The 25,865-nt window shown below is 38.3% G+C and overlaps 2 protein-coding genes across 4 annotated transcripts; both read right to left on the reverse strand.

The window, feature by feature from the left end:
- Window positions 1–3,238: 3,238 nt before the first annotated feature.
- On the reverse strand, window positions 3,239–8,647 carry PDCL2 (phosducin like 2). Its single transcript, XM_061472618.1, has 6 exons — window positions 8,392–8,647; window positions 7,534–7,654; window positions 6,949–7,039; window positions 5,884–6,027; window positions 3,835–4,043; window positions 3,239–3,497 (listed from the first exon to the last, which is right to left on the reverse strand). Exons 1-6 carry the CDS (start codon window positions 8,395–8,397, stop codon window positions 3,328–3,330), a joined length of 741 nt encoding a protein of 246 aa, XP_061328602.1. The 5' UTR covers window positions 8,398–8,647; the 3' UTR covers window positions 3,239–3,327.
- Window positions 8,648–9,507: 860 nt separating this feature from the next.
- On the reverse strand, window positions 9,508–24,059 carry NMU (neuromedin U). Of its 3 annotated transcripts, XM_061465118.1 has the most exons (10): window positions 23,796–24,059; window positions 20,358–20,416; window positions 16,461–16,508; window positions 16,305–16,364; window positions 15,732–15,761; window positions 15,575–15,625; window positions 13,485–13,559; window positions 11,796–11,849; window positions 10,388–10,427; window positions 9,508–9,838 (listed from the first exon to the last, which is right to left on the reverse strand). In XM_061465118.1, exons 1-9 carry the CDS (start codon window positions 23,974–23,976, stop codon window positions 10,392–10,394), a joined length of 594 nt encoding a protein of 197 aa, XP_061321102.1. In that variant the 5' UTR covers window positions 23,977–24,059; the 3' UTR covers window positions 9,508–9,838; window positions 10,388–10,391. The 3 variants fall into 3 exon arrangements, with proteins under 3 accessions (XP_061321102.1, XP_061321112.1, XP_061321118.1); XM_061465128.1 differs by lacking the exon at window positions 15,575–15,625; XM_061465134.1 differs by lacking the exon at window positions 13,485–13,559.
- Window positions 24,060–25,865: the final 1,806 nt, after the last annotated feature.

The raw sequence follows: 25,865 nt of genomic DNA on the forward strand, positions 1-25,865 counted from the left end.
ATCTCAACACGTAATAAAATCTGGTACCTTTATAAATATTGTATTAATATTGCACGGTTTATACAATTTGTATCGTACGGAACTAATGGCCCTTGAGGTTGAGGAGATTCCTGGAGTACCAAATGGAAGGCTCACGCCAGAAACTGCCCTGCTGACTGAAAAGCAGCAGTTTAAACCCATTGTTCTCATTTGCTAATCTTTACCGTTTGGGGGGTGGTTTTGTGTGACTGGAAGGTAAAAGAGTAATTGTGGATTTGACAGTTGGAGTTCCCTGTATGAGGCTGAAATATTTTTGTTAGGCAGCCTACACAGTGATGAGGTGTAAATTTCTTCAGAAAATGTGTCATTTCAGCACTGGAAGACGCAGCTATAGTGGTAGTTTGCAGGACTAAATCTGATAATAAAATTACCGCTGTTGTGTTTGTGTGTTGGTAAAACAAAAACTGCAGGATGTGGCTATATGCTTGACTTTGCAGAGAAAATTGTGAGACAGACCAACTAATAAATACAGCATCAGGTATCATAGCTAATCAGAGAGATGCCTAATGGATGCTGCACAGTCTTGATGTAATGGTTTCCAGCCATACTGCATGACTGGAATATGCTTAAACATGCAGTGACTGTTAGTATAAAACTGGTCTGCATGCAGCAAGACAAAGCAGCATGCTTTTCTGTAAAATACAACATTGCTCAGCAGTAAGAGCATGTAAATATTCAGTTTTCTTTCTCAGCTAGTTACAAGGATATTGGTTTTTTGTTTGATCTAAACAGCAATGTACCTCAAAGCGTAATTACAGATGTGTATCTACAAAAGCTTAATTAGTGTTTGTGTCTGGAATGAAGTAAGGAACTTGGCTGCAAAATCTCATGGATTCTTCTTTCTGTATCATTTTCCAGGTAGATCGGTTTCCCTGTTTGATTCACCTTGTGACCAAAGTCATGCAAAGTGTTGTAGGGCCAGGAACTTCTTCAGCAGTAATGCTGCTAGAGAGCTAGCTATGAGCTCAGTTTTCCCCCTTGAAGAACTTTAGAGTATTAATAAAACCACTTGTTTTTGATACCTACTGATTCATAATACTGTTTCTAGCTTTCAGTTTCTGCAAATGTGTTGTAAACAGAATGATTTCATTACTCATTCGAAAGATAATGCTTTTTTGATGAAACATGGAAAAGATAATAAGATACAGCAGAAACTGAAAATCCAGGAGAAAATGTAAGAATATTTTCAACATAAATGCCTAATTACCACATAAATATGGCCAAGAAATCAGGAGGCTAGAACCAGGATCAAGTTCAGTGTATCAAATTTGCCACATGATCTTTAGTAACCAGTAGTAATACTTGAGACAAAAAAAGTAGAGAGTGTACTCTTTCTTCACACCTTGCCTGTATGGGAGCATAACACCTACCTACTGCAGTGCTGCAGCAGCAAATTACTCTGTAGCTTGCACATCTTATATTTTGGGATCAACGAGATCAAAACAGGCAGTACAGCTTTGGAGATGACACACATTTCTTTTACTGCAGAAGTTACTGTCTAACCAAGGTCATTTTTTAAATGCTGCTTCTCTTTTGAAAGAGTTTTAAAGGCTTGTGAGGGAACAGGGCAGAAGGCTTAGAAATGGTGTGGTGGTTTTATGGAACAATTCTCCACCCAGATACACTATTTTTATGGCTCTTACCATCCATATGAGTTTGTTCTGGTGTGCAGTGATGGTTTTGTTTCATTCACAAAGTTTACATGAGAGCCAACATAATTTTCAGACATTACCAAATAATGAGTGGCAAATCTTCTGTGAATTACTGAATGATGGGACTGGGCTGGGCCAGAAATGCAGATGTTTCCAGCATGCTCCAATTAACTATAACCATGTTTCCTGCAGAACTGTGATTGCCATCTTATGCATGGTAAATATTCAGAGCCATAGAACAGTCACCTGCTTGGAAAGTTCCTTCTTGATCCTCACTGGCAAATTCAAAAGAGAATCTGTTTGAGGAAGCTGGTCTTGAAACTAAATTTCACATCACTCCAGGATACTAAACTCTGTGGATTTAACAAAGACACAATCTACATAACCCTTGCAAAGCAAGACTGCCCAATATTCAGTCCTGGACCCTTTTCCTACAAATGGCATAACTGACCAAGAACCAGAAACACAGAATCATAAAACAGTTTGGTTTGAAAGGGACCTGTGCAGTTGTGTGTTACACTCGTGTACCTCACGGCAACCACAGTAGCAGGAGGGAGGTTCACCACTAAGAGGAAGCGAGTGGTAGTACTCCTTTTATTGCAGCCAACAATGATGCTTGCCTGAAGTGACTGTGGAAACATATCTGAGGTTACTGGTGACCTATTTACATTTAAAACTACTAGTTAGCTTTCTAGTTTTGAAGTGGCAGATAACACCAGTTTAGCCATTATCTCTGAAATGCATTTACTAGTTTACTACTTTGACTCTACAAAATATAAGGGTCAAGGCCAGGTTGGACAGGGCTTTGAGCAACCTCGTCTGGTGGAAGGTGCCTCTGCCCGTGGCAGGGGGGTTGGAACTAAATGATCTTTGAGGTGCTTTCCAACTCTTAACGATTCTATGATTCATTAGCACATGGGAGATTGTTTTTTTTTATGATGAGTCACAGGAAAAATAACATTAATACTATATACAGTTTGATTACTCAAAATCTGAATCAGGAGCGTGGTTTCTTCATGTCACTCGTAGTTTTGCTTATCTACAGCTTGTAACTGTAAACTATTTTCTCAATGATACACTTTTTGTTAGGAAGGAACAACTGATGCAACTGTCAGTATTCTAACATAGTGGACTGGGAAAATTATCCTTGACCCTGGAGAAAATTCTGTCAAACAAACAGAACTGTTAGTGGATTCAGGGCCAAATCTTGATTTTGTATTGCTATACACGTTGTCTGTGGATCACCTTATCGGTGAGGAGAACCAAGAAGGTACTTAGCAGAGCAGGGAATTAAAGGAGTGTCATGTACCCATGCTGCATAAAAGGAGGAAGAAAAGCATGGATTACAGCCCACCAGCTAATACTCTCCCTTTCCCGTTCTGTTTAAGCAGAGTTTGTATGAAATGGAGAATTGAGACTCTTGGGGTAAATGACAGCCATCTATATGGATCTAATCCATCAAAGTACGGGTTTAATTTACATCAGTTTTCTTCCACAAAGTAAGCAAACAAAAAAAAAGAAAAACAAAAAAGAGTGAAACAAAAGCCCTTTTTTTTCCTTTTTTTTATTTTTTCCGGCTTACCAAAGGAGCAAACCCAGTATTTGAGCTCATTTAGGTCAGAGCAGATGATCTGCATTAAAATTTTCTCATGTAATATGTGGTTTCATCGCATCGCTGTTTTTTGGTGGCTTCACAAGCAGGAATATTTTGCACTGGAAGTGTCATCATATTCACAATGCCCTTTTTTGGGTTTTCTTCTAAGTCAGTTTCTATTGCTCCAACTTCAGCTAGTTTCCATTCAAGCTCTGTAAAAATAACAATTTGTTCTGATAACTGCAATGAATTCTCACTTAAGAGAAAAGGACATTTATTAAAGACCAAGATCCATCTTAACAACACAAAAAAAAAGCCATCCTTGCAACAACCCAACTTTATCCCAGTAAAATATCTAACTGTGAAATTGCAATTTTATCAATATTTTTATCAGTTAACAGAATTACATGAGTTTTTTGATTTTCATAGATTTTTTTAAAACAAAAATAAAAAATGTTTTCCACCTTTAAGCAGTGATCTTTAGATCTAATGATTACAAAGAACATAAAATATTCTGTAATGTGAACAATTTAAAAATATTTTTCATACCTTCTACTTTAAGATATATTCCTCCACACTGAGTTACTCCAATGAACCTGCTTTTTATTTCACCAGTTTTATATACAAGTAGTGTGGGTAAACAGCTGTCATGGTAATTCTGAATGCAGCTGTTCGCAGCAGCCTTGAGAAACTTGACTTCTGGAAACTTTCTGGCCAGTAGGCTGAGGTGTTTGTTAACCAGTAAACACATTGGGATGCTAGAAAAGAGAAAGAAATCACAATGACACTGCTGGTATAAATGATCTGTAAAATAAAGTTATTAAAAATAAAGCTTTTGAAGAATAAATGACCTTTTCCTATAGTCTGCTTCTACTGTAAATTGTTACAAGGATTGCACCACAAATTTTATTTAGCTTCTAAGATCATTGTGATTTAAAGACCTGTCCAAATAAAAATATGTAATAGTAACAGTCTATAAAATAGGTCAGTAAAGCTACCAGACAGTTGAGCATTGTGCCTCAAATTTTGTTCTCCACTATGATTTTTAAAGCTCATTTTGTCTGTTTATGGTAGAGTTTAAATTAGATTTTTTTATTTTTTTATTCTGTAATATACATTTTACTTTCATTTATTAGAGCTGGCTTTCAGTTTACCATTTAATTGCTTCTTCATTCTTTTAGTAAAATCTGAGTAACATCAGGGAAACCTTTATGTAGTCACAGTAACCACCAGAGGCCTGTTGATTACTTTCATAGCTACTGTTTACAGTACAACCACTATATAAGCCTCAGTTAAAAAAATGCAAACAACACAAACAAAACAAACAGAAAAACCTCAAACAAAAAAAACTCCTCCACAATTACAAACAGTGGTGGGTTTTTTTTGCTTCCCTTCATCCTGTTAACCTTTTAGAAGTTAGGATCTTTGCTGCAAGTGGCTGAAGTCAGAGAGGCTGGTTTACCCTATGGATCCTCGACGAGTTCCCGCAGTACCCTCTCGTGGCCAAAGGCAGGTGAAGCAGTTTTGTTACCGACCACTAGAGACTTCGGAGATCTCATATTCATTCCTAAGGAACTATGAGTTTTCTCACAGACTCGTATTTATGCAAGGGTAAAGTATAGGATTGGTTCTCCAGTAAACAGAACCAACTAAAAGCAAGAAAAGCTGCTATTTTCTTTCATCAGATCTGTAAATTTACGTTACTGTAATTTGAACAATTTCACTCTCACTTGATTGACCTATTCCTCATGGAAATAATACTCAGTTCCTGACAACTGAGAAGAATCAAAGAAGATTCTCCCCAACAGACTTAAAAAGAAGGAAAAAAGAGAGCCAGTCTGAATCTAAGCAATGCAGTCAACATTCCATACCAATTCTCAGTGCTTTTCAAAAATATCTAATGGAGTTGCTAACATATCCTGAACTGATCATGGAAACCCTCTGACATTTCTGCTGAATTCCATCACAGCTTCTCTTACCATTAGAGAATTTATTGGGGAATGATAAACAAATGAATTCCCTAGCTTTGCTCAGGTTTATAACTGAGAATTAGCCTATTGGGTTTTTGATTAATTCCAGTAAAAGGGGAAATAAGGTGGAATAATCGTATAGAGCACTCCTTCTGAGAAAAGAACCTGCAAACGAACTTCCTTTAACACAGACTTCTTTTAACACACACAATGGACACTACTTTAGAATCATAGAATGGTTCGAGTTGGAAAGGACCTTGAGATCATCTAGGCAACGACGCCTTACGCTAGACCATGTCACCCAAGGCTCTGTCTAACCTTGCCTTCAACACTGCCAGGGATGAAGCATTTACCACTTCCCTACTTTCTCAGTGAAATTCAGGAATCTCAGTGAGGTGTAGTGCATAGTGATAAGCATATGCAGCAAGAGAAATCTTTCATATAATTGAAGTAATTAACTCTCACAAAATTAGTTGATAAGTCAAGGAGGTCCCATGCTCTACGATTCCATCATCTCCAAAAAATTGCTGTTTCATTAGTCTACTGTATTTAATTTTTCTTGGTATTTTAATTATCAGTTAAATTCTCTATATTGAAGTATTAACATCTTAAACAAGAATGGAATTACCTTGACTGATAAAGATGAATTATAACCCAAACATCTTCTGGAGCATTTGTCACTTCCTTTACATACTGCTCTCCACAAATTTCTCTTAGCTCCCCATACTTCTGCCTCCTCTGAAGACTCTTCCATTCTTGCAAGCGTTGCTGCCTAATTAAAAAGTAATAATAACAACAATAAGCATCTTTGGAGCATTTAAAATGCATTTTAAAGTAATATCTACTGCATTTCTCTCAGTTACTTTAAAAAATGCTTTGAGTAACCCTTTAGCTCAAGGTCTTTGAATGTAACTTCAGAGCTGGGAAGGCTTCTATGCTAATCCTTATTCAATAAGAGAACATTAAAATACATTTTTTTTAGTTCATCAGCATTAGATTTGGAAAATCTGAGTAATAAACACATTGCACAAGGATATATCATTTGAGGCAAAGCAATTAAAATAATCCAGGTATTTTTTATTATTATTATGAATATGATATTAGTTTGAGGAAGAACTATTTACGATTTTAAAATAATTCACAAAAATTGGAATGTAAACCCAGTAGATGGCAGTCTTCATCCATAAAAATACTTGCAAGGTAGAAAAAAATGCCTGAGATTAACTGAACTAAAAGCAGCTATTAATTTTAATAACTGAAAGCCACCATAGAAATGCCTTTTCCAAAAAAAAGTTTAAAAAATATATATGCAATGTTATTATAATCTAGCAACAATGCTAACTTAGGTAAATGTTGAGTATACAACACTTCAAACATACAGTACCACAATATATCTTCCACTGAACTGAGGATGTAAAACAGCAGTTTCCACTGTGGCCCCTTCTGTTTGTTTTCTTTTAAATATCCATCTTTCACACTAAACAATTTTGTTCTAACAAAACAACAAAGTAAAATATGGTGTCACTGCTTCTCTTTGCCACAGGTAATCAGGAAGAAATAGTATAGCAAAGCTTTTCTGCAGATATGTCAGTCAGCAGACATGACTGTTTAAAAGATTTTATTTTTCAAGAGCATGTACATGTGTGACAGTGACACGTGCACTCTTAATCTGGACAGAAGTATCTTACTATACCTGTACTTTTCAATAGCTTCCCTATCAGCCTCATCAAAATCATCTTCAGCTTCCTCTAATTCCTTCAGATTCATTCTTTCATATGGCTTCACTAGAAACAACAAACAAAAAATTAGTCACTTTTTGTTCCCCAAACTGTCTGCAAACATTTTTAATGGATGAAAAGTATTACATAGTTGTGGAGCTAATGGAAAGAAACAGATGTACTAATTTCAGAAGTTAGTCAACTTTGGCCTAACTCTGGGTAAGAGAGAGGAAAAGAAATTTATTTAAATACAGCCATGCAGGAAAAAACAGAAATACAGGAGTAGATTACAATCCCTTGTTCAGAATGTGAATCTTGCTGATACTGATCGGTTATTTTATGACATTATGAAAATCATTCATACATTACATGCCATGTTTGTCAGTAACTGTTATATTTGCATTGTACGTTTAATTCAGAATCCATTTTAGAATTGCCAAGTGAAAATCATTAAAACAACAGTTGTTGTACAATGTTTAAGTTACTAGTAGCATTATTGAAAATATTTCTGCTTTTCAAATTTTGTTATAGTAATGGCATGTATTTTTAATTCTACGTGCCTTCTGCTTCTTTCTGCAAGCGTAAAACCATTTCTTCAATTTCATCTTTCGGGTTTTTTTTTGGCGGAAGAATTCCAAATTGTCTGAGTATGTCATTCCATTCAGTATCTTCGTTTGGGTCCTGTTTTAATATAATGAAACAAAACTAAATCAATCTTGTGCACCTTTTTAAAATCAAAACCAGCCCTTTTTCATGTTGGCACTTATTAAGGATGTTACAAAAGGGAAACATTACTTAGAGGCTGCAATACCTTCATGGACAGTTCTCTATCATGGATTTTCATTTGTCATTTTTTATTTCTGAACAGAAAACAGCAAGAAAATAAGAGAGAAAGAAAACTAAAAATGTAAGCATAGATAAAATAATCAGTCTCCAAAATAGGAGCTAAAAATTGCTTAAAAGATGTATGGAAACTTATTTCAGAAACACAAAACTATACGCTGCTTACTTAAACACACTTAAAGAAATACAGCTTTATACAGGCAGGCTTTTTGTATCAGTATTGTGTTGCTATGAAGAATAAGGTATTAGAATCATAGACTCATAGAATCAGCTAGGTTGGAAAAGATCTTCAAGGTCACCAAGTCCAACCTTGTGGCAGTTTCTGTTAAACAGTTAAGATGAAGGGACTGCACGCTTTTTATGCACAGGCCCTGGCAGCTGCCTTTGCTCCTCACCTTCTCCCTGCCCATCCTTTTCTCTCCAGTTGCCTCCATTGAGGTGATTGCCTCAGGCACCTGCCTCCCCTACCTACCTGCAGCCTCCCCCATTGCCTTGATGTTCCCGCTCCAACTCCCTCAGTCTCGGCTGCTGCGAGACCCTGACACCTTGGATCCGGGGTGACCCTCTGCGCCCACCTGCATGGCTGCCCCCGGGGCACTGCCTCAGCTCGTGGAGGCCGCTGGTCTGACTGGATGGCAGCGGCCGTTGGGGCAGGGCCACCCCGCCGCCCTCACTGGCTCTAACGGTGGTAGCCTGAGGCAGCAGTGGGCCCCAACTGTTTGGCCCTGCTGAGAAAACTGATCCTGTTCAAAGCAATTTCAGAAAAAATAAAGCACAAAACCAGCAGAAATAAACAAATCCTGAAGGCTCCCTGCTTTGCCTTTCAACCATGGCCTGCATGAGTGGAGGATGGTAGTTGTGTGGTGTAAGGCTTTTTGTGGCAGGCCACACATTAGTTAGAGTAGGGTTCATATGTAACTAGAGCCTCAGTTCGTACATAATAGCAGCAGTTTAACTAGAGGCATAGCAAACTGCAGAGTGAAAACAAGCAGGCAAGAGGAGGAACATGGCTTCTTAAGCTGGTTTCCTCCTCTGAGGCCATCTGTTTTCCCAGGTACCGTCTGAAGTTCAGCTGCTCATCCGAGCTTGCAGAACCAAGCTGAGGTCAATTTAATGCAGTAATGCTGAGGTCAATTTAATCCCTGACTAGCCAGTACAATGTTAAGAAAAACCCGATCGGCTTCTATACTAATGGATTAGTTACTTGATACATAATTACAACCTCAACATTGTATGTCGACATAACCCTGGTGTGAAAATAAACTCAAGAGAGAGCAGCTAGGAAGATTGTGAAACTAACTTGTGCTTTTGAGTACAGTTTCTCTAAGTCTACATCAAAACCAGTTGAGTTTTCGAGTGAATCCTAATTCTCGAGGAATGTAAATAACACAGTTAAGTCACCTTCTGAATGATAACCATACTGCATTGTGACTCAATAGCTAAAAAAAAAAATTGATGCCGTTGTATTCCAGTTGAACTGAAGTCATGATAGGTCTTCAAAACATGCGACTTGTTCAATTTCCTTTGGTTAAGGAAATAGAAATGATCACCAACATCATCGTGAAAACTGAACCACGCCTTTTCTTTGTCTCACCTAGATAAGCTGTGATTTTAAAGACTGCACAAATCACAATATATATGTATATATATATACACAAAACATACAATACTCTACATTGCAAACATTCTCATTAAAACAACTGAGTGCCTTTATTTAAAAGGGCAAATAAATGTATGTAACAGTAGTGTTAAAGACAATGTCTGTTGCATGCACATATTGATTTGACAGTTACATTACACACAGTTGTAAATATCACAACACTGGGAAGCAATAATTTTAATATGCTTTTAGTATAATCAAGAAAATAAAGACACATTTGAATCCTGAACAGAATCTGGTTTAAGAACATTTACATTCTAGTGACTTTGTACATTACTAACAAAAAATTTTTATAAGGAAAACAATATGTCCATGTACTCAGCATTCCTGCAGCATTAGTTCTAGGTCAGGAATCTAAAATCCTGAAAAAGAAGAAAAAGCATTAGCTGTTGGTATAACACCAAATACCTAAATTATGATAGAGCCATAAAATGTGTTAGGAAGCAGAACATTATAATATTGGCATACTTTTTCAATATCTCTCCAGATAGTTGAATGCTTTTAAATTAAATTCTTAGTTTCAGTGTGATTTTTCCTGTGTAAGATTACCCCCATGGTGTCAGTTTACTTCTCAGTATGTATTTGGTAGGCAGTCAGATCAGTTCTTCCTGGCATATACTTATCATCATTGCAAAATTTTTAAACTGTTTTCAAATCTGGGATATTTTCCATTATTGCTGCCTGAAACACCTGTGTTCTCTGTCCTAGGAACTGAGTACCTACAGCTTCTATTTACGTCATCCAAAGATATGTTAATTTAACATCTGGGAGATGTTTGTCTGTGGAAATCTAAGTTGGCTACACAATCAAAGGCTCTCTGAGACTGCTTCTCAACACAAATATTGTGGCCTATTTGTATAAAAATAAACTTATTTAAATGTAGATCATGCTTAAGAATATTAAATAAATACCTCCTTAGCGAAAATCCACTGATCTCCTTCCATTGCGTGGCTGAAAGAAAAATATTCAGTAAGTGCTCTGCTAAACTGAATGGATTCAGTAACAAAGCCCCAAACAACTTAGTGTGTATAGAAACTGATAAACTTCTCAGTTCTGTCAACATGAGCATCATTAAATATAAACCTGAGACCAGTTATTGTTTAATATGTATCCTCCTCTGGAGGAGAATTAGACAGTAAAATTATCTGTGTATAGACTGAAGAATGAATTATGACCATCTTGTATGATTTTATAAGGGGGAGAAAGCCACAAGAAGGCACTCTAAGAGACCATTATCCTTCCTTCTTTTTTCATTTTCTTAAAATGTGTTTTCAGATTGTTGTTATTGCATTATAAGTGTTTATTGCAATTAACAAACAAATATATGTCACTCTCAATGATTTTATTTTTAGACTGTGTTCATTAACATAGGCAAAGAGTTTCTCCCTTTTCGCCATGGTCGTTCTCGGAAATATTTTCCACTGCTGAGGGACTAGATACAATTTCTACTAAAGCTGCTAAAAAAATGCCTTTCTGAGCTTAATGAGGATTTACTTTTTACTCTGGCATCGTGAATGCCTCGGTGACAATATTACCTATAACTTTGGCCTGTCATAAGAACTGTAAAAGTCCAAGCCCGATACATAAAAAAATGTAACTATACAAACTTGCCCTCTTTTCATTAGAATCATAGAATCATTTAGGTTGGAAAAGACCTTTAGGATCACCAAGTCCAATCTTAGCCACTTCTTTAAATAAAGCCATTAGCCACCTTCTTATTTAAATAGAAAAAAGCATTAACCAAATTTAGGGGAGTTATTATTAACTCTGCTTTGCCATTTTTACCTTACTCAATATTTCTAAAATGGAGTAAAAGGGCTCTATGGCATAAAAGATGAACAGGTAGTTTCATACTTGAGAATTTTGTATCTAGCTTCTAACCATACTGGCCAAAACACAAGGAAAAAGGGAGAGGAAGACCCAGTAGCTCTTTTGATTGTGTAAGCATGGCATTGTATTTATATCATATGCAAATGTACCATATTGAACAAACCTTTAGAGAGATTGTCCAATATGCTGTATTTTCTAGAACTTTCTCTGAGAATTAAATACATAATGACCAATGACTTATTAAGGTATAGCATGGTATTGTGTATACACGAATATTAAGGTATGTACAAAAAATTCCTGCTATGCCTTTATTTTAATCCAAGAAAATGTCTCGATCAGATCTTAGGTTGTCCTGTATGGTGGGATGCTCTAACTGAGCAGAATTCCCTCAGTCACAGTAACTCTTACTATAATTTGTTGGTTTCTCTACATTTTTGTTTGTAATACTTAGCACAAAATTCAAAGAAAAAAAAGTCAAACAAACCATACCCTGTAAAAAAAGTATCCTCTGCTTTGAAACCCTCCAGGTCCATGAAGTTCTTCCTGGAAAAAAATTATTTTAAATCATGTCTACACTTGTAAATTAATACACATAGAGCGGTTATTTATGTACATACTTAAAGTATTTCTTCAGTAGTTTTATACAGTCTTGCCCCTTAAGGCATGCTTTATGTGTATTGTTCCATGTCAGTAACATGTTGTCATGTAGAAATAGTAGAGATCATATGAATGAGGGCCAGATTCCACCTCAAGTTTTGACTTGGTTCATACTGCTTTTGAATGTACTAGCAACAATGAGCAGCCTTTGCCTTCGACTTCCCAGGTTTCATTACCCAGACACAACCAGAGTGCCTTCAGGGGAGAGGAGTCTCTATGGACAAAATGGAGCTGATCTTCAAGCCTCACAGAAGGACGACATTACAAAGCTTAAATATCAGAAATACTTAGGCTCTTCCTAAGAATGAGATCCCAGACTGTTCCCAGAGGTGTGTCAGGATCATGCTTTGAATTTTAACTTCAGTTCACCAGGTATACCACAATACTCAGGTTCTTTGCTGTACATAAAACATCTGTATGATTTTTACTTATATTGTCCATATCATTCTAGCCTTATCTGGCTCTGAAATACCCATCTCAGATCCATTCAGTATTATAGGGCTTATTGTATTTCAAAAGGATAAAAATTTGTCTGTTGAGTCTTGTACATTGCCATTGGAGTGTCTTATGGCACGTCTATTTCAGTATTTTTCTACTTTTTCTATTCAATGTGTGAACAAAAATAAAAACAAGCAAAAAATAGGCAGCTTTTGCAAGTTAAGGAAATTGATCTAGAACATAAAAGGAATCAAGAGTACAGTTGCTAACATGGACTTGTGATTTATGCTAATATGTCATTCTCTGCTTATAGACAGACAGAAATTTACTTAGTTTTGTTTGATTTCATGTCAGAAGGTTAGTATTCGAAAACAACTGAAGACAAAATCTGTCTTCATTGTAACACCTGCCTTCTAATCTTCCAAGGGATATTAAAAATAATTGTAATGTATATGCATGTATATGTATACAGAAACATACATATTTGTGAAGAAGTATGGTTATTTAAAGCTCTAATTTAATGCCTGCCTTCTGGAAGTTCAGTGTCTTAGACTGACTTGCCAACAAAATGTGTCTTAATCTGCACCTTAAATTAAACAGTAAAATTGCCTATAGATTAGTTGGAAATTATTAGAGCTATAGGCCACAAATAATATATTTTTAAGGAGTAGATAGTATTTGAATTCCAAATAGAAAGGGAGAGAGGGGAGGTATAGAAGAACCCCCTAGAAAATATAACTTCAGTGCAATATATTTGCTTATATAAAATTTGAAAGTCTTTTTCTTTTTATAAAATGACTAACAGATCCATTTTGACACATAGGCTCTGTGTTCTGCCACTCATCTATGTTATGGGTATGTTACTTCAGCAGTCTTTGGTTTAAAATGTTAAATATCAGGAGGATTATTTTTCACTAGTTAAAGAATAGAAAACCCTCATGTTTCTAATGAAAATATAACAGAGTTATATTAAATAATGAAAATAAAAAGTTAGGAGCAGAAAGTTCTACAAGGACATTTTTAGAAGAGGTAATGAATCACAAAGTGTGAAAATGCAAGTATACAGAGTTTAAGATTACATACGTCTAGTTTGTATCTCTTCAGTCTTCTCTCATTAAGCTGGGGAACGAGTTGGAGTAAAGGATGCAGGACAGAAGACTGAGAGGACATGAACACAGATACACGAGCAACAGTGAAATTCAGACCTTATGATGCAAAAAAAGTCTCTTTACGCAGTATTGGCTCATGGACCAAACATGCACCAAAAAAAAAAAAAGGACTGAAGATGTTAATTGAGAAACTTATCTTTTTAACATTCTGACTTGACAACAAACAGGTACCAGCATTTATATTTACATTACGAATGTGACTAAGAATGATGGAGGGAAAACCTCTGTCCTCACCTTTACTCATTACAAGTTCAGAACTGCTTACAGACTTCTTGCCCAGCCAATTGCAATTATTCAGAGTATTATCAGCCTCTGTGAGTACAGAGAATATATTTCCATACAGTACTCCTGCTAACAATTCTATAATTATCTACAATGGAATTTAGCAGCTCCAATCTCCAATGTACTGAAAAGTTAATTTTACTTCAAAATAACTTAAATTGCAGCACAAAAAAAAATGGGTTTCTTTTTCTGCTAGAAAACAACGTGCAGAAGGGATCCATTCTCAAGTAAAATTTGTAACCATGGCACTGGTCACTTTACCTAAAAGACAAGCTCCAATTTCCTTGTTTTCTACAAGCCTTGCAGACAGCCTGGTTAAGCACAGTGGCATGGTGTGCAGCCTAAGTGCCCCTTGAAAGAACACAACCATGCAGGCTTGTGGGGAGAGGTCCACACTGAGAACTAAAGCAGAAAAACCTATTTTCTATTAACTATTTTAAAACTTCAACTAATGTAAATGTAACTTTAAAAATAATGATTTTTGATACAATACTTCTTAGAAAATACAACAGAGAATGACATGGAATAACTAGAGTTAACAAAGTGTTAATGTACTTAATAGCTAAAATGAACTTGCCTACTTGGAGCAGATTTTTTGCTGTCTGCCTGAGGTAGGCAATGTGGCATCATAACATCTACAAAAGGTGAAGTTTGACATGAGAGGAGGAGTTAAAGGGCATCCCAAGTGGCCACTCAGGCTCTGTCTTGCAGTCAGTGGAAAGAGGCTAATAAAGCCAAGAAATAGTGGATCTCACCCAAGTTAGTATCTCTGGGAACTGGGCTAGAAAACCAAACAGCTAAACCATAAGTGAGAAAACAGTAATCTCTGGGGGCAGGCATGGGCAGAGGTATCCAGGATGGGGATGAAGGGCGATGCAGTAACCTCTTAAGCAGGAGCAGCAGCAGGAACAGCTCATTTCACTGTGCCCTAATTAGCATTAAAACCTCCAGAGCTTCTATCAAGAAAGCACTGTCCGCAGTATCAACAATACCAGTTTCTGGGAAATGCACTACATATTTCTGAAGAAACATAAAGAACAAGGCAAAAATGGACATTAACGTATAAGACTGATTGTTAAGAAATGAAAAAACATGAAAATGTTTTAACTTTCTCAAAATCCTATGGTGCACAGAAAAAACACATAGAGGCACAGAAATAACAGATTATGTTTGCACTTTAAAAGCAAGAATGGATCACATGTTGGTTTATGAGAATATTTTTATAGCAACAATACTAGGCTATTTTTAAAATCATATTTTTCATTTAAAATACTATTCAAAGTTTGAGTGAGACTTAAATACTATTTTGCCTGGTACATATGTATGACACGCCAAAACCCCATACAATTTCATTAGTAAAAAAAAGAAAAGCTTTGTGAATTTTCTTAATATTTATGGTCATGTTCTCAGCTTCCATAGAACTGGATTGTTTCACTGAAAATGTTATGTTCCAGCACCAGAAAAAAGCATTTGATCTTATTCTTAAATGTTGAAGCTACAAGATTAAGATGCAGTTGGGATTCCATGAATGTATGGATGTTTTTCACACCTGTACAGTATTGATGATTTCCTCCTATGTTATTAAAGCCCACTTTATGTCTCGAACATGAAACTCACAATTCTGAGCTTGATATACAGTTGGAGAGACTACTACAAAAAGGAACATTACCCTGGTTTTATGTACAATACACATGTACTCACAGGAGGTTCTATGCCACTTACCATGATGTCTGAGTTGCCTGAGTCATGAGTCTTAGAATAATGAAATAAGAACTGTTCAAAAAAATTAGAAGTGGGGATTTACTACAAAACAGGTCAAGGGTGTTATCATTTTCTTGACAATGTTAGTGTGAGTGTAAAATATACATTGAAGTCTTACCCTTTTGGTGTTGTCTTTTTCATCTAAGCCCTGTGGGAATAAGAATCAGTAGAGAGGCTTTCATTTGTTGGGAAAAAAAAAAAGAAAAAAAAAAAGAAAAAAGAAAGCAATGGACAATTTTGACTGTATTATAAACTTTTCAGTACTGGGTTGGAAGATCATCCTTCCTTGGCAGATATATTACATGTCTTTGCTTATCAATGTAACTACTCTTTTCAAACTCTGTAGAGAGCATTGATTACTCTCTCCTAGAACAGCAGATGTGTTTAGCAGATGCTCATTTGTATATCCCTAGACACTCCTAAGTACATTTCTTTCTCCATTGAGAGCTCATAATTTTTATAATCTAGAGAAAACAGAAACACCTAAAACCTTGTATGCAACCTGGAGATTACTTTCCAAACATTGGAGTCTCCCTGCTATCTTTAATATCTGTTGGATTAGGACACATAGCCTTCCAGAGTAAGAATTGACAGTATTACTTCCAGCACTGACACTTCAGATACTTGGTCCTCAGAATTAGTTGTATGAATCAAGCTTCATAAATGCTAAGTAGACTTTCGTGTGTGTTACCTGTGGTTTCTGGAGAAATCCCATGATCAAGAAACAAAGTTCTTCCAGTGTAGTGGACGCCTAATGCAAAGAAAATGTGAACTCAAGTATTGCACTTCCAATCCTACTGCATATAACAAAGTATCAGAATAATGAAGTAACCTCTGTCTGACTTACCTGATGCTGGGAATCTGGGGACAGGTAGGCAGAGCATGCATCTTCTATCTGTAAAAGTTCACACAGTCCTTCTTTAGGAAGTCAGATTAGTAAAAACAAATGAGATATGTATATTTTCAGAAACAGTTCAGGGCAGCTAAAGGTGTGGCAAGGTTGTCCACTGAAAGGAATCCTTATGAGGCACATTCATTAAATATTTTGCATTCAAGGGGCAAAAAAGGCCCTACCCAGATTAAAAAAAAAAAAAAAAGTGCACTTGCTTGATCTGAACAAACACCTACTTGTTCTTTTTAATCTTACCTACCTCATGCACCTGTTATTTTTAACCTTCTCAGACTAAGCCATATTTTAAATTATGATTTTAAGTGTTTGGGGGCTGGACTATGTACTCAAATCTTTTCTGTGGTATCTCTGAATTATACAAAACTGCAAAGAAAATTACAAAACTAAAGCAAGTGATTAAACGAGCAGGCTGAAAATGCAAGTCTTCCAATCAGATTCCAGCATCCCTGCAGGTGTATGATGCACACATCTCTTGGATGATTAGGTGTGCCAGTACATCTTATGTATGCCAGTCAATTTGTGTGAGTCACCAAGCAGGCGATATCTGAGGTTTGCACTGATTTCCCTTGCAAATGAGGACCCTTACAATATTGTGTTTAAAAGATGTGGTTCCCAAATCACAGTACTAGTAAGAGAGATTCAATATATTTCAAGGGATCTAAACTCAGAGAGCACAGTGGAAGAAGTTGTTGCTGATGAGTTTAGACAAAACAGAATGTGACACACCTAGACAAAAAACCTAAGTCAAATAAATGCACAAACCAAACAAAATGCCCCAACTCCCATTTCATCTGGATCAAAACAAATGCTCCTTTAGCTCTACATCCTGTCTCAAAAAATGGCCAAATGTCAACACCCAGGGAAGAGCCTAAGAAAAGATCAGTGTCTGAGTAAACCCCATGCTATCCAGCCATTAGTAATCTGCAGTGCAAGCACTTTGAGTTGAAACTAGGTCTTTTTAATAAAGCTCAGTGAATTTCTGTGCTGTGAATGTGACCAATCTCTCCCTGAACCACTGTGAGCTTTCAGCATCTACAACGCACTGTGGCCATGTTTTCCTAAACACTGCATGAAATAACCACTTGCTTGTCTTGGTCAGTCTTTTCAAAGTTACCTTCATTCAGTGTTATCATGATCTCACTACTTGGAAGAGTAGTGAATAAGCAATTCCTACCCATCCTCTCTCTTCTGTTCATAACCTTGTATAGACAAACAATCACATCCTCCTTCTGTTGTCTCTTTTCCAGGATGAAAGGATCTCATAATATTGAATCATTTTTAGTGGAGTTATTACTTGAGAAAGGAGAAGAACTGGACTAAAGGGTATTTGAATTCATGGAAGTAATAGTACCAATGCTGAGGAAAACAAGCCTCCAGTACTCCAACTAAAGTTGCACAGTTTAATAATAATGAAAAAAAGAAAAAAAGAGGTTTAACTTTTCATTTTGTAACCTTAAAACTGTATCAATAACAACCTCAATTGCTATGTGCTATTTTTTCCCATTAAATATTTGATACTGTTAGTCCAGATGCCAAAAAGCTTTGCCAATCATCTTGTTCACAGACTGCATAAAAAAATGTGGGGGTTGTAAAATACAAAGTAGGCACTGCACTGGGTCTTGTGACTTTGTTATAGGTAAAAAGCCATAAACATCACTCTTTAGCAATCAAAACATTAAATGAAAAAAAAACAATAAACAAGTAGTGCATATCTGAGTAGTTCAAGACAAGAGATGATTCATTTCTCTAGAGGCAATCTGCAAGAAAGCATTAGCAGACATAGTGGGAAAGCTAATAGCTCACAGAATTCCCCTTTCAAGTAGTTTTTGCTGGTAACGCATCCTCCCTGTTCTCTTTTCTCTTCATCCTGTATTTGTCTCTGGGCATATTAGTTCAGCTTCGTTACTTTTGGAGTAAGAAAATGTGGAGGGAGAAATCAGCAGTAAAGGAGACAAATGAGCTGAATGAATGAATAAACTGAAATAATTTTGGAAGCCTACATTAAAAAATTGCTGCTTCTTCTTGGTTAGGGATTTTCATTTGTTTGGGGTTTATTGGATTATCTGTTTGGTTTGTAGTTGGAGTTAGCTCTTAAGAGAACTACCATAATTCTGTAGGAGGGCAAGCCAAAGACTGCTTCATGCTCAACACAATGCAAGGCAAAAGCTGCATGGACAAAACAAGGGCTGAGGAAAAGCCACCATTTCTGTTAATTCCTTACAAAATATATAAAAATGTAATCATTTTTATGGACCTTGTTGCTTCTTTGTAATTTTCTGTCCCAAAATGTTTCTTTCAGAAACATGGCCTGAGGAGCATGTGAATTGTTTGGGGTTGGTTAAATAACAAAGAAACAAAACAATATGAGAGACAAGTAAAGGAACACAATACTTAGTTACAAAGTTCCCATATTTATAAACTCTGAGTCATTCCTGGAAAAAAAAAATAGGCTCTTTTAGAGGCAGGGTTTCTCTGGGATGGTCCACTGGTAAAGTAACAAACAGAGAATAACTGACTTTCACTCCTAGAAACTCTGGTGAACTGGTATGTTTCCATAATCAGGTTAATTTAGGGTATATAGCTATGCATCTAATTCTCTTTCCTTACAGCCTCTCCAGTCTTTCATTATTCTTGCTATAATAGTAAATTTTATATTGCTCATATTATGTAATTTGACACAGAATTTAGAATTTAATGCATATATTTTCATTCACTGAAATCAGCAGGAACTTTGCCTTGTTTCCAGGCACCATCAGGACAAATCCTGTGTTACAACTAGTAAATCTTGTCAATAAATGCAGAAATGTATAAGACAGCATTTTTAATCTGGAATGTATGTAACTCATTTACAAAAAAAAAACCCTTTAGCTTCCGGATCTTACTTCCTAAGAGACCAGTTTTTCCCAGAAGATAAATATCACCAAGGCTTGTTCAAGTGCCAGTCAAGAAATGCATTCATTTTTGAGTCAATACCTCCAGCATGAACTAAGGGGAGCTTCAGGACAATAAGGGAAGTGTCTCCTGCAACGGCCACAATTGGAAGATATTTACTCTCTGCATCTGTAACCCTGGTGAGTCACTTGCTTTTCAATGTTACCAGGAGCTACAAAATTAAATGTCAACAGAATACTTGAAGGTTACATCAACGCCAGGACACGTGAACTGAAGGCTAAACCCTCTCTACGTGTTATACCCTGAATGCTCCATCAGTTCCAAAAGGGCAGGGAAGAGCCCATGTTAACACACATGTCACATTCTAGGGTCAAAACAAATGTTCATTTCCAAGATGAGAATGGAAGTCATGACAGCAACTGTAGCAAAATGCTAAGGGGGCTAAATGACACAGTATATTATCCTTTATCTAGTAAACTGAGAGGCTAAGATAGGATAAAATATGGTGTCCCAGCCCTGTGTGCAGAACAGAAGCAGCAAGAGGTAAGACTGAATGAGTTGACACAATTCCTGTGTACCATGTACAGACTATAAAACCACTGAATGGGACACTTGTGTTGCTTCCAGGGATGGCGACTGCCTGATCATCAACAGTTGAATCACAGCTGTTACCAAATGTAGCTTTCCATTGAGCCAAGACAGTCTTTCGCCAGAATAACATCTCAACACCCAGCCTCAACATCCTCCTGGAACAATTGTTCAGAAAATCTGAGAAATAAGGTGTTCTGCCTCTTCACTGATGTCAGGACAGGAGATACACAGGAGAACCAGGGCTGGGAAAAAGCAGCACCTGAACTCTGTGCAAGAGAAATACTGGAGGGTGAGGTAGCAAGGATGGGCATAGAAAAAAGTGGGAGTACCCCCATAGCAGACGATGCTTACCTCTTTCCACAGCTGCAAATCGTCATCTGCATTAAGTGCTTGGGATGGCATTGGTGCACCTAGAAACACAAATCATGCTTAGCAGTGCTGTACAGCAAAGGTCATTTGCCTAAGTATCCCATGTCAGTGATTTAAATAAAAACTCTGAACGTAATACGATATCTCACACACTTACTAAATGTGAAGTCTGAGAGCTGCATTGTGGGGTTTGTCCAGTAGTTTCTGCCTGCTCTACATTAGCAACACAGCAGGAGGTTTCTTCACAGGTTCACAGCAGATACAGATGCTCACACCTTTTAGCAGTAAACAGTGTGGAAGTTACTCAGGTTTCACTGAGGGTCAAGCTAGCATTAGCCATTCTCAGTGATAAGCAGCAGGCAAGAAAATTTGCATGGCAACTCTTGAATGCTAAGATCTGCGCAGGAAAACACAATCCAGCATCTACAAAACACAATCCCGCATCTACAACCTTGGACGTTATGAGATCTCAGCTCACCTCAACACACACACTGGAAGTTGAGAAGCTGGATTCTACCTCTTGCTTTCTTGTGTGTTATAATTAAAGAATTAAACATGAGCTATGTAATGTACACTTGCATATGAATAATGCTTGTGACAAACATGATGGTTTTGAGAAAGTGATAGACAGCTCATACGTAACTGGCTTTGTTTTCTCTGTTTGGTGTATGTGATGTGGAAAAGTTCAGTCCCTTAGAAGATTAAATGTGTGATTAATCGATTAATGCTGCAGTGATGCCATGCTTGGCTTAGGGGCAGCTCCTTTCTCCAGCTCTGCCACTTAGGCTGCAGACCTAGAAGTCACTGTCTCTGGGTCACTTCCAATTCAGCACCCAGAATATCCACCTATCCACATTGTTATTCTATCTGGCAGTCTAACAGCAATGCGTGATTCCATAAAACATAGAAATGAGCATCACTGCATTGAGATTACACTAAGCATCCTACAAGTGTATCAGTGAGGGGATGTGTTGCAACTCACCTGTGAGGGAGACTGGTGCTGGAGAGGGATGGTGCTTTATCTGTACAGTCCTAGCACTGCAAGAAACCCTACAAAGTAAAATAACTCATCTCCCTGCCCAAAGTTGCTGCCCATGAGCCATGCCTAACAGATTTATACACTGACCTCAAATTAATAGGGATTTTATAACCTCCCAGACAGCCTATAATGAACTGTGGTCACATGTTTTTCACAGAATTGAACCAAAAGAAACAAAAAGAGGTGAAGGTAGACTGAGCTAGTATGGCTGCATGAGCAGGGTATGAATGCCCATCATCTCCATTTGTTTTACATGGACCACTAATAACAATAACTACAACACTATCTAGTTCTAGGCATGAAGGTGTGGATTTCAAAACCACATTTTGGTACTGACACAGACTTAAGGTGATTAAATAGTCTGGAAGTTTGCTTTACCCAGAGAAGAATTAGAGGGACTCTTAATCTTATGCTGTAGAAGTGGGATATGTTTCAAATCTGAGATGTTCACATAACAAGAAAATGGTTTTCCAGTGAAAAGTTTGCTTTTCTCGATGTTTATTTTAAAGAAAAAAAAAACAACAAATAAATCCAAGGTGTTATAATTCTCTTTCTTTGTTTTCTATTCTTAAATTAGTGTATTCAAATTGGAGTATTGCCTGGGACTGGCATCCTGGTTGTGAAGAGCAGAACTGGGCAACACTTCAAATTAACACACCTTCCCACTTAAACCTTTACCTGACTGCCTCTGAGCACTGTTGCTGCTATTGCCTGGTTCCCAAGGCTTTCCAGGGGGAGCAGAAGAAATCCAATAACCTATAAAGTTTAGGGCAGCTGGTAAGAAAGCCTGAATATTACCACTTGCTTTTTTTGTTGTTTTCTTCTTTTTTTTTTTTACCTGGAGCATAAACTTTTGGACAGAGGAGATGCAATTATTCCACGAGCTGCTAAGTTTCCTTAGCCCTTCTCCACTTACTCACAAACCTCTTACTTCATGTGCAGTCCTATCTGTTTTGTGCTCACTCCTAGGACTACATATCCCTCCATCACCCCATCCAGGACAGTGCAGCAGTCCCTACAGAATATCCTTCATTTACACACATACACAACAGCACACACAAGGATACATTTAGTTAACACTTAGTTATTTTGTAATACACACAAAATAACCATAGGAAGAGAAGAAAAAGGAAAAAAAAAAAAGAAAAAGAACTAATGCTATTGAGGAAAGCAATCCCATTCAAAAGACACCTGGAGGAGGAAATCCTAGAAAACTGACAAAGTCCATGACACACTTATCTTTCAACTCTCCCAACTTCTAAAAACTCAGCTTCTTCCAAGTCAGCAGAACAGCAGATGCACAGTTTGAGTGGCTTTTCAACCTGAGATTCACTTCTTGCACCTTCTCTTCTTTCTACTGCTTACCTTACACAAACTCCTGGCAATCATTTCTATAATATCAGTGATGAAATATTGTGTGCTGTTGCCTTTCCTTGCTCTCCTTTTCCTTCCCTTCCCTCACATCTTCAGAATTTATTCTTAACAGAATGCTTTGAGCAACCTGGTCTAGTGTGAGGTGTCCCTGCCCATGGCAGCGGTTTGGAACTGCATGAGCTTTAAGGTCCCTTCCAACCCAAACACCTCTGTGATTCTGTATTTTATTTAGATTTCTTTGATTCTTGATATTAAAGAGAAGAAAAAACAAAAACAAACAAGCAAATCTGAACAAAAGCTCCTGATGAAAGCAACTCACACACATACAACAGAAACAAACCAGAAATACTCCTTGCATGGCAATTTATTTTGTAATGCTGCTTCACAGGGTGTAAGTAGGTAATCTATCTGGAGTGGGAAAACAATAGAAAAGAGAGCATGTTTTGCTAAAAAGCCCGTTAGTGGTGCTCATTTCACAAGCACTCCCTGCTACAAAACAGCAGCTTTCAGATGTAAGACAACATTTCAAATTAAATCAAGATAATCAAGCGCTAAAGCACCTCAGCAGCTCTGTCCTTGCCCACTTAACCCCACCACCAGGGATTCCTCATTAAATAATTATTGCTTCAAGCTGGACTAGGTGGCTTCCAGAAGATGCTAAATATTCCTACAATTGTGATACATCTCGTTTTTCTTAGCTTTTAAATCAGAATAAATCATATTTGAAATGAAAGCACTATTAACAAAAGCCACTTCCCCAAGTTGCTGGGGTGAAGATTTGCCGGGACAGGGTAATCCTACCGGCATACATGAAGAACCACCCTCCGAAACCGTGCCCAGCCGCTGCCACCTCCTGCGCATCCCGGCCTGCCTCCCAGCCCCGCAGTCGACCCCAGCGCGGGAGGTGGCGGCTCGCAGGCACGGCCGGCAGGCTGCTGGGTCACCCCCCCAAAACCATTTGCAGAGCTGGCAGTGCAGGAAGCGGTTGCGAGGAGGATGCTCCTCACCTTTGCAAGCAGACATCGAGACGGCGAGGAGGAGGAGGAGCAGCGGTGCGCCGTCCCCTGTCTTCCTCAGGCCACTCCGAGTGAGGGCTGCGGGCGGCTGGTGATGGTGGTGGAGATGTCCCATTACTTGTGTGGTGCGTGTCCCTGTCACTGCCTCCCTGCGAGCCGCTTCTCTGGGCATGGTCTCGCTCCCGGCCAGTTTTTAAACCTCCTTACACGGGGACGAGCATCACCCTTACTCACAAGCGGCGCGTCAGCAGCGCTGCCAGCCCTGCCTGCTGCCCTGCCCTACCCGCCCGCCTGCGAGCCTGCCCACGTCCCCGCCGGTCCTGCCCGCTGCCCTGCCTGCCTTCTCCTCCGAGGCCGGACCAGCCACCTCCTCCGTCCGGCCGCTTGAGACTCAGCCCTGCTCCTGCCCGCTCCGCGGGGCGCAGATCCACCTGCAAACCTTGCTGGGGCGGTGGGTGCCGCCGCTTGGGATGGAGGTGAGGGGCTTGGCAGGCTCCAGGCCAGTTCTCAAACCCCTTTCTAAGAAAAATCCATGTTTGAAAACACACGCGTAGAGCACCCTGAGCCCTGAAAGCAGCAATGATGGCTGGCACAAGAGGTGCTGCTTCTCTCCTGCTGTGCTCCGTGGTTCAGTGATGAAATGCCAGTGGCAAAGAAGAGCGTTCAGGCACCGTCCCAGCCCAGTATGGAGGGGAGAAGAGGCATGATTTAAAATGGGGATATGTCACAAAGATTTCCCCCAACTAGTTGAAGCTGGCAGTAAAAACTCAAGAAGCTTGCATGCGGGAGAAGACATCAGTGGCTGGGCTGTAGGGCTCTGAGGATGTGTCCTATCTGCCAAATGATGAGTTTTCTGAAGGACCCCCTCCAGCACAGGTGTCACTGATTCCTGACTTTCCCTGTGCCTTAAATACACACACACAAAATGCCACACCATAAAAACTAACTCAGAAATATGGTGATATTTGGTGATTAAAATCCCAATGCTATGTTTAGCAAAGGATTGTACGTGAGATACAGCTGCACACCTTGTTCCTGAGTGATATTTATGCCTGTAGATAGCCAAAGCAACTAAATTATAAGATGTTCAAGAGCATACACACCCCAAATCTGTAAGGACTCTTAGGCAGCTTAGTCCTAAGAAACACAGCAAGCTCTGACTTACCAGACCTGCTACCCAAGTCTGCCAGTGCCTCTGCTCCCTGAACCAACAGATCCCAGTCCCAGTGGGATGCTGGGCTGGTGCTGCCCTGGTACTCGCACCCAGCCTAGCATCAGGACCTGGCTGTCTCCAAAGGCACTTGTTTGACTGCCTCTGCTCCCTCACCGTTTGCTCCAGGAAGATCCTGCCCAGCTGAGGTGCTGCTCCAACACTGAGATGCATTTCAGGGCAGCATCTCCCAGTTTACAGTCTATCTTTATGATTTGTTTTCCCTTCTTTTTCCATTTGCTCCTATTTTTGTTGCTTGGTTGTTTTGTTTTTTTTTTCCTGACTTTGAAAAGAAATGTTACAATGGCACAATATTAGATTGTTATTTTCCAAAACAACGTACAGTTCTTTTTGGCCATTTCAGTGGGTTTTGACTGGGGGGTGAATGTGGGTGGTTCAGTAAAGTTGCTTGACAAGAGCAGGGGCTGTTACTACCAAAGGATAACTTGGATTTATAACCACAGCATTGCTGTCTGTTCTTTGCCTTTACCCTTATCAATTGTGTACACTACAAGTTGTGCTTTGCCACTCTCAGCACTTTGACAGACCATCAATTTTGAAAGCTTTGCTAAGCAGCATACTAAGATGCTATAAAATTCTCTTAGTAATAAAATCTCTTATCAGATTCAGTAGCAAAGCTTTCCTTAATATGACTGGGGACAGAGCTAATCCTTGTGTTGATGGAAAGCCAGTTATCACACCAATACCTAAATTAATGAAGCCTGTATTTTGCATATATTATTGTATTTATATTTACCCAGTTAAAAGAATTGTTTTAAACCAATCCAAATGGAGGAACTACATTTGGTTCTGGTTTCTGTTAACAAAAACATAATACATTTGTTTAGAAG

The sequence above is a fragment of the Pezoporus flaviventris genome, unplaced genomic scaffold (genome assembly GCF_033815535.1).
Source record: "Pezoporus flaviventris isolate CSIRO_AGI_PZ_B2104156 unplaced genomic scaffold, CSIRO_AGI_Pfla_v1 ptg000002l, whole genome shotgun sequence".
NCBI classification, from domain to species: domain Eukaryota; kingdom Metazoa; phylum Chordata; class Aves; order Psittaciformes; family Psittacidae; genus Pezoporus; species Pezoporus flaviventris.

Coding starts and splice junctions, on each gene's coding strand:
- PDCL2 (XM_061472618.1), bottom strand. Junction 7,040..7,533: donor CTTGCAGAAAGAAGCAGAAG/GCACGTAGAATT, acceptor TGTTGTTTCTAG/TGAAGCCATATGAAAGAATG. Junction 3,498..3,834: donor AATATATCTTAAAGTAGAAG/GTATGAAAAATA, acceptor TTATTTTTACAG/AGCTTGAATGGAAACTAGCT.
- NMU (XM_061465118.1), bottom strand. CDS start 23,976: ATGCCCAGAGAAGCGGCTCGCAGGGAGGCAGTGACAGGGACACGCACC. Junction 20,417..23,795: donor CTCGATGTCTGCTTGCAAAG/GTGAGGAGCATC, acceptor TTGTGTTTCTAG/GTGCACCAATGCCATCCCAA. Junction 10,428..11,795: donor GAGGATACTTTTTTTACAGG/GTATGGTTTGTT, acceptor TTTTTCTTTCAG/CCACGCAATGGAAGGAGATC.